General features: G+C 43.5%; 1 protein-coding gene across 1 annotated transcript; it reads right to left on the bottom strand.

Annotated features, from left to right (window-relative positions):
• Nucleotides 1-465: 465 nt before the first annotated feature.
• Nucleotides 466-2,251, bottom strand: bhlhe23 (basic helix-loop-helix family, member e23). Its single transcript, XM_027007010.2, has one exon. It carries the CDS (start codon nucleotides 1,910-1,912, stop codon nucleotides 1,235-1,237), a length of 678 nt encoding a protein of 225 aa, XP_026862811.1. The 5' UTR covers nucleotides 1,913-2,251; the 3' UTR covers nucleotides 466-1,234.
• Between the last annotated feature and the right edge of the window lie 6,609 nt (nucleotides 2,252-8,860).

Genomic DNA, 8,860 nt, shown 5'->3' with positions numbered 1-8,860 from the left:
CGTAGAATGTGTAACGTGATATTTTGGATAACTCAGAACTGCTTTTATTACAAATTATTGAACGTTTGATATCAAACGTCGACTGAAAAGACTGTTTCTGAATCATAAATCATGTCTTTCCCAATTTTCTTTTTTAAAAAACGTTGCTGCCAAGATCGGTCGAACTCAAATGAAAGCATAATTCGCTTATTGCGTAGGTCTAGCTGGCATGCAGCATTAGGCCACATGGATGGACTGGTAGGTCTAGCTGGCATGCAGCATTAGGCCACATGGATGGACTGGTCGCTTACATGTGCCCATAATGTTATTTTCTTTCTTTATCCCTTTCATTTTTACTGTAGTAAAAGCAAAAATACTTGTAAACTAAACAGGATATTTGCGCATACGCTTATCAAACTATTTATCTGTATGAGAAATGAAGCGAAAATATGTCTCTGGAGACAAATAAAACTTCATCAGGCATTATTGATCATAGATATGTTTTAATTATAAAGACGTATAAACAATATATGAAACTCATGTAGCAACAAGACCAAATGTTTTGCCGGTATAGGCTTTTATCAAGTAGTTCTTCACAGTTGTACAATACAATCAAATGATCTGTGCAATTACATATCCAAAATCATCTTCATAGGCCTACAATTTCGAACTGTGTCACACGGCGTTTTCTCCACAAAGCACTGACAGAAGAGAGGGTGGGAGAATTATGCTTCGCCGAATCTGATTGTTGACAAACAACTCGCGCTCTGGTGGCGGAATATATATGAGAAATCTTCGGGCCATGTCTTTGTCACGGTGGAATGTTGCATAGATTACCAATAATATACACTAAATTGCTAGGGGAGACTTCTGAGGTTCTCAATGACCATTACAGCTATGAAAACCGTTTGCGACTTATATGAGAATGATCTGTTTCCCAGAGGAACAACTGTACATGCATTCCAATGCAATCCATTATATCACAATTTGTTACCGATGTTTTTGCTTAATTGAGGATAGAGGAGAAAAGCAGCGAAACCGGAAGGATTTAGACACTCATTCCAAATACATCGTGGCCCCAGTACACACAGATATTTTTACATCATCTGGTAAATCTGGATAAAACATCGCAATTATTTAAATATGTAGTAGGATTATGTATTAGGCTAAAGTCCTTTCCCAATAAGACATATCAAACTCGAGGTGGGACCAACGGAAGGAGGCTGCGGGTAAAGTTCAGGGACGCGCGTGAAAGTCAAGGTTTATCATTGCAGTGTTTGAACAGACTTGAAGGTGTCCCGGAGTACGCGCATTTCTCCGCGCAGGTAGCCAATGCCGTGCCCGAAAACGGGTATACAGCCGCTTGTCCGAACGGAGCCAGCGCGGTCGGAATGGGCGACGATATTGTCTGCCCCTGATTTAGATAAGCTACCAGCCGGCGCATTTCCTCCAACGCTTGCGCTTGCATTAGAATGTAGTTTTTCGCAAGGAGCAAAGTTGCGATTTTGGATAGTTTTCTTACAGACGGACTGTGCGCGTACGGAATCACAGCCCTCAGACCGTCCAGCGCGTCGTTCAGGTCGTGCATCCGTCTCCGCTCTCGAGCATTGATGCTCAACCGAAGAGACCTCTGTTCCTTTGGCTTCTTGGCAAGAGCACCGGGGTGCTTGTCGTCGTCAAAGCCCGAACTTCTCTTCCGAGAGTCTAGGTCGAATCCGTCGTCGTCGTCACTAGTGTGCTCTCCGCCACTCTCGTTGGACTTTCCTGTTTGATTCGACAGGAAATCGGCAGCGGGTGTGAGGGGGTACCGCGCGGGGCTTCCAGCACCATGGCCAGCGCCGAAGCTGAGCGCGGACTGTCCGTACCGCTGCGTGAGGTCCAATAGGGTGTCATTGCTGATCGCTTTCAGCAGGTTCTCATCTCTAGCATTCATTATGAACCAGAAATACAACTTAAACAAAAAAAATAAAAAAATAAAAAAATCGAATCGGGAACAAAAACTTATCCTCGTCCCAAAACGCTCCGCCGCTCAGATTTCTTGGAGTTGCACGGTCGTCTTTCTATCTGAAGTCCTCGCAAACGTAGCTAAAAAACTGAAAATACAATCACCTTTGGAGATAGTTCACTCTTCCTTTGCACGTCTATAATGATCACCTTAAACACTAGTGTGATGCGGTTAAACGCAGACAGCTATGATACACGCACTTTAGATGCCTCTTCCTAACTTGTGCGCGTCTTCTTGTTGGTTCCTCGCAATACGTCTTGCCCTCGCCCTGGGCAGATTGTGACTCGAGCTCCGTCCTACTTGCGCGTTAGTAGAAGCGCGAGGCCCTGTGGGATTATCATTCTGTCCAATCAGGAAGGCGTTTTAATTAAGAGGATTAAAAACCTACTCAGTCTTAATTTTAACTACAATAATCATAATTGCTACACTAGTAGTATCACAGTAATAGCAAGTGTATAGTACAATTAACTTTACAAACCAATGTTTGTCATATTTATCACGGACACTGAACACATTTGACAGGTGTTTAGGCTTAGAATACAGTAGACTTCTAACTATTACCCATGGTTGATATCTTATGAACTTCATTAAACAACGCTTAATGCACAATACACGAATAATAATTTTGAATTCTTGTTTTTATGCAATGCGTTATCCCCCAAATATTTCATAATCTGGTATAAGATGCAACTGGACAACAGTTCTATTTTATCGTAAATGAGGAACGTGGCTTGTAACTGACTTAAGAAACTCTATGCTTGCGCCGGCGCTGGTCCCAGTTGGAGGATGAACACGGAGTAACGGAACCGTGAAGCACGTGCTGCGCAGCTCTAATCTCATCATTTGGATGAAGCCCAAAATGAGGCTTAAAAACGGAGAGACCGAGGCGGGGGTCGCTGTCTTTTCAATATTTGAGCAACTACTCACAGATCTGAGAAAGAGGCGTGAGGCCGGCAGACGGTTTTGAAGACAACGGCTGAACAAACACAATTACCACTGTGCAGGCCTACACTCAGGTATGAGCTGAATCTACTGCCACCCCGTGGTCATTTTATGACATTACAATATCGCGGTACATTTGTTGGCCAAGCATCAAAGGATAAAAGCGCTCTATGCTATGCGCTCTAGGACCCAGTCTGAATTTTCTGCGACCTTTGTTGTAGACCACTATGGAAAATCAACTTTCGTGAACAAATGCATTATGTTTAAAGAAGGTGATAACTGTTTTGCTGTCCAGTGTGATGTCGATTTGATCGTTAAGATAAAAAATAGTCACAAGTATGCTTCACCGATCCTTCGGAATAACTTCATAAATATTGTTTCGCAAGTTCAAAATTGATTTTTAAATATCGGTTTAGAATTAAGAGTCAAAATAGAACTCGAAACATCCCGACAGAGTAAAAATACAAAAACAAATAGCAGAAATGTTTGATTTCATACGCCACGTGCAATCAGTAGTTAACTAAACAACACCAACAAACAGCATCTTAAAGAAAACAATGAGCTAGGCTATAGAGAGAGCCCAACATATCATTTATTTGTAGCACACAACAATAAACCGCGTGTTGGTTTATGTGTTATAGCACAATTTGGCATAATACAGTGTAACATAATCTTCATTCCAACATAGAGTAAATCATAATAAAACACAAGTTATCACTACAAGAAATACCCAAGGCAAGATACACCTTCCAAGTGCATACACAAACAAATACGCTTTTTCCAATAGCCTAGCCAATGATAGAGATAGCATGTCCAAAGAGTGACTTGTTTTATTTGTCTACAAAGGCTCTGTGCACGCCCACTCAGCAAAGATAAGCGCACTCAGAGGGACACAAGGAGCGAAGTACTTCCATTGGAACTTTTCTGTCTTGTTTGTGTAGCTTCTGCTTTGACGGTAATATGAGTTCAGCGATGTCTTAAACAGGATAACTGGCATACGGATGGCCGATATACTGCCTAAAAGTCATTATATAGCAGCATACGGGTGTCGAACCGCTACTTGCATGTTCCACACAGCAGGGGACGCTATTGTATAATAACTCAATTCCATGACCGTAATACAAATGCCGGTCCGGTCAGCTATAGCTTCACTTTCCTAAAGGCACAGGCGGGTGGAGGACACACTGACGTGCGTAATGTCCAATGGTAGCACGCATTTTAATTAACCCGACTAACTGTTATATTAGATAATCTCGTTAGCAGACCACTGACTGCTCCCTTCCCTTCTTGCGGTGTTTGACTTGGAGTTTGCGCAGGACCATTCCACATTGGATAGCCTGCCGAATAACTGAATTAAAAAAAGAGTTTCCCATTTGGCGTATTACGCTATACCCGTGGTAAAACAAAGCCATTAGCACATGCTTTTTGTTGTGTGTGTTGACGAATTTAGGAAATTATGATTCCAAGTTCAGTTTTAATGTCACTAGTGGCTTTGAATTCAAGTACACTCACCTCCTAAGGTTTTGGGACGGGTCTTATGGAATCCTGCAGAGCTTTGATCATCAGTGAATGATTACAGTTTATCTTGTGTTGTAGATAGTTCAACTCCAAAATATATTCTGAAGTGTATCAGGCTCCATGCTAGTCAAAAGCCTGTTTTTCCCAAACTACCCAACCAATGATGATAAGCAATTTTAACATTTCTAACAACACTACAGAATTTAATTTGAATATCGAAGACCCTGTCACAAAAAGAAAAGGTAAAAAAAAATCTGAAAAACAGCAGCGTATGTCAGTCATCTCAGTATTTCTGTAACTCTGGGCATTGGCTGTGATGTATGGGATCCATAACATGCATATTAGAATAATTTTTGCAAGACAAGAATCAGAGAGAGATGAAAAATGAAGACTGGTGTCCTCTTTTTTCTCTATGTGTGTGTGTGTGTGTGTGTGTGTGTGTGTGTGTGCCTCCCTTGGTAGCCAGGGCACACTGTCAGGTCTGTGGGAAGGGACGATGGAGCAGAGGAGTCTTATCATCCAACGTGGGTGATCAGACTCGGTGACCCCCCAGGCCAGACACCCGACCATCCTGCACCTCCCCCGCTTCCGCCTTCCCTAACATGCCATGAAATTATGGCATTGCACAGCCACCGTGGATCAAACGGCTCATTTCACACCATTTGTTCTGTGTCCTCAAACCCACTTTCCACTTAACCCTGCCGTCCCTGTACAACTTGCATGCCTTTTGTCAAATGGGAGTGTGCATGCATTTAGCACTCTTTTAATAGCATGGTCAGTAACGGCCCCCTGCTCTCCTCCTCCTCAACGCTATAGGTGACAATGCTCCATGCAGTCTCTTCAAAGACTGATGAACAACAGACTCCTGCACACGCACATACAGTTATACACACATGAGCACACACACAAGCATGCGCACATACACGCACAGAGCAGAGGTTACTGCAGAATGCTCTTGAATTTATTTGGTTGTTGCTAGGTGACCATGAATCTATAGTTAAATACAAAGACCGTTCATCCTGAGAAAGAGAAGCAATTAGGAAAATAGAGGAAACTGAGATGACTTTAAATATATTTTTGGGAAAAAAGAGCTATTTTGACCTAGTGACCGTTTGGAGGGAAATAACATAAACATCTCAAAACAGAGCCCGAATGGCTATGTAATGGCATGCATGCTGTGCCACTGATTAGCGGCTCCCTGTTGCCACAGCAACCGCGGGCTAGACTGCTCCAAGGTGACATGCCACTTAGCGCCTCAGAATCCCATTGAAAACTATGTAATGGCAGCAGTGACCACTAGGAGGCAGAAGCTACCATTTGAACAAAACACTTTCAACCATAGCACGATAACTTGAAGCCTGTACATGGCACTTGGTGGTCCATTGCATGCAGTGTAGTTGTGACAATGCAATATCTAATGCATTATGTTCTGTTTGCAGTTGGCTTGTTAACTATGTTGTAAACACTATCGGTTCAGAAGAGGAGCTAAAGAGGATGTGATTGATCTGAGGTGTGTACATACACATGAAGCAAACATTCTATGGAAAAATGAGATGACAGGAGAGGACAGCTGAGACCGAGGTGATGGAGATGGGTGTAGATGAGAAGAAAGGTGGACAAAGAGTGTGTGTGTGTGTGTTAGAGAGAGAGAGAGAGAGAGAGAGAGAGATTTTACTATGGATTCTACAGAAGACCTGACTGACAGCGAGAAGTCTGGCTTCTGCAGTTATCTGCTTAGTTATATCGAACACACCTAGACACCAGCAAAGGAGATACAACGAAAGCTCATTGCTGCCTCTCTATACATAAAGACTTGCTCGCTGTTCCACTTAGCCTGCACCAAGCCTGCCGACTGAGGTGCTCCATTTCCAGTGTTCTAAGGGAGTCACGCACTACGCCTGTTCCAGCCAGAACCATTTTCAGCCGGTTCTTCAGCCGGTTGCTATCAAGGAACCTTTTGTGATGTCAGGTGAAGCCCCCTGTGTTCCCTCGAGCTTGCCGACGTGTGTTAATGAAGGTGGCCTTGACAGTTATAAAGGAGCAGGCTGTTATTTCAGACTTCCTTCTCTCGACGGTCTATTTGTGTTGCGTGCGCTTTACAGTTGTAGCTGTCTGCTTTGATTTATTCTTCCTGCATTCACATCAGGCCAAAATTGCCTAAAGAGGCCCAGTTACTTTCCTTGCAGTTCTCTCTATTATTCGTAGGGCCTGTGTGTGTGTGTGTGTGTGTGTGTGTGTGTGTGTGTGTGTGTGTGGAGGCTCGCATACACGCACGCTCGCTCGCACGTACGCTCACAAACACACGTGATCAAAAGCCAACTCTCGCTCCTCTCAGAATCGCACTCAAGGGATTCGCTCTTCATTTCCATACCGGCATACCAGCCTATCTCATCCCTCAGTCTCCCTCTCTCTCTGTGTCTCTCTCCCTTTCTCACACAGACACACGCATACATGCGCGCGGCAGGCAGAGGAGGGTGGAGGCAGTTCAAAGCTTTGCTCTCTGTGAGCATGGCGCGACTTGCTTTGATCTCTCTCTGACTAATTTGAAGATGTTGAGTTTAAACCTACGGGGGGCTGCGAGACCGGCTCCCATATGCTGCCGCGCTGTTCCATTCACTCCAGCGCTAATCACGTGCTTAGCCGCTTGCTAGCACATCCCCGCACGCGCGCACCCAGGACATGCTAACAGGCGACTAGCAGGGTCCCCAGGCGCGCGGCAGGCCGCAAGCCGTCCGCCGTCAAATCTAGAAACGTCTTTTATCGCACTTGGCCAGAGCGCCGAAGGAGAGATCAATAACAAGTGTAGCAGCACAAAACAACATCGAACCACATAAACAACGTCAGCACGGCCTGGCGCTAAGATCGACGGTTGGCACGGACCAGGCGAAGCCGATATACGGACAGCGATAGCTGGGCAGTCGCTAACGCTCGCTGGCATGCAGGCAGCTTGGTTGCACCACCGTTTCATCAGACCTGCATCTGACAAAGAGAAGAGTCATCCCTTCTTCTTCTCTCCTCCTCAGCACTGCAGAACCATGCAGTTTTTAAAGAGAGCGCAGTAGAGGAGGGAGAGAAAGGAGGGAGGAGTGCATGAATAATTGTTGAAGATATTTTTACTGTGACCCACTTTAAAGCCGAATTCAAAGCTCTTAAAGGGGCCACAATCTGTAGCTTGCCTGAGTCAACGCTGCAAATGGCTGCCATGGGTAGAGGGAGCCCTGCAAACCCCAGTGACCCTCTACGTGAACAAAGAATGTCCAGCAATTCCTGCAATGACGCTCATCTTGGTGAAGAGGTATTATTACACCTTAACGGCGTTATTGTCCCATGATTATTTTAGTAGAGAAAAAAATGAAAGCTGGAATCAAATAATGTGCATCTCAGACATCCCCTGATTGCAGACTGGCACAGGTCTGCAGTAGAAATTCTTGCTGTGCTTGGTGATTGTATTGGCAATAGACAACTGAATGTAATATGATTTCAGATACTGATTATCAGCGCACACCCCCCCCCCCAGGAAAACATGCATGGTTTCCACACACAAACAAAGGTAGCCACACAAAAACACACGGTCACAAACAAACACACAGTCTTCATCGACAGGAATAGCCATTCATGCTGTCTCACACACACACACACACACACACACACACACACACACACACGTCACATACACGTGTGTGTATGGCTGCAGGTCCTGTGGGGCAAAGAGATGAGCTGTCACAGCGTCTGATTGATGACTCTCATTGCCAGGGGACCGTCGCCATGGAGAATAAAAGGTCAAAGGGGTCAGAAAGGTCACAGTAAATTCATTCCCAAATCTAATGGTGCAAAAACAAACAAACTCAGGAGAGGCTTTGTGAGAGAGCAGCACATGTGATGGTGGGGTACGGGTAAAGTACGGGTAAAGAAGACGCTCTCGTCCTAGAGGAGCTGCTAGATCTGCTAACACTCAAACATTATTAGCTATTATGTGACCTGTAATTCCTGAACAAAATCTCAACATCATTATGTATAGTATTTATGAGATTATGGTATTAGTACAATAACAGTGTTGAGAATATATAATATGAATATATAATATGACTGTAGTAGGTATATTTTTATTCAAATATTTTCTACATTTGTGTTTAAATGAATGAACATTGAAAATTTGTATATAACAAATATTAATCTCAGTGAACAAATCACTATTAGGTTTAATTGTACTCCTTACAGTTATTAGCAATATTAGAAATGTATCCTTTTAATACTACAACTTCAAGAACACTAAAATTTAAACTTAATATGGGATTTTACATTAAATAACTATTTTTATATTATATTTGTTTTTTATTTTGAAAAAAGGTGAAAAAAAAATATACACACACACACACACACACTTTGTTGTATGTGGAGTGTTGGTGTTTCTCTGGC

This window comes from Electrophorus electricus, chromosome 24, assembly GCF_013358815.1.
Source record: "Electrophorus electricus isolate fEleEle1 chromosome 24, fEleEle1.pri, whole genome shotgun sequence".
In the NCBI taxonomy this organism is placed as follows: Eukaryota; Metazoa; Chordata; class Actinopteri; order Gymnotiformes; family Gymnotidae; genus Electrophorus; species Electrophorus electricus.
Note: the sequence above shows the minus strand (reverse complement) of the source record. Positions and strands in the feature narration are given on the sequence as shown.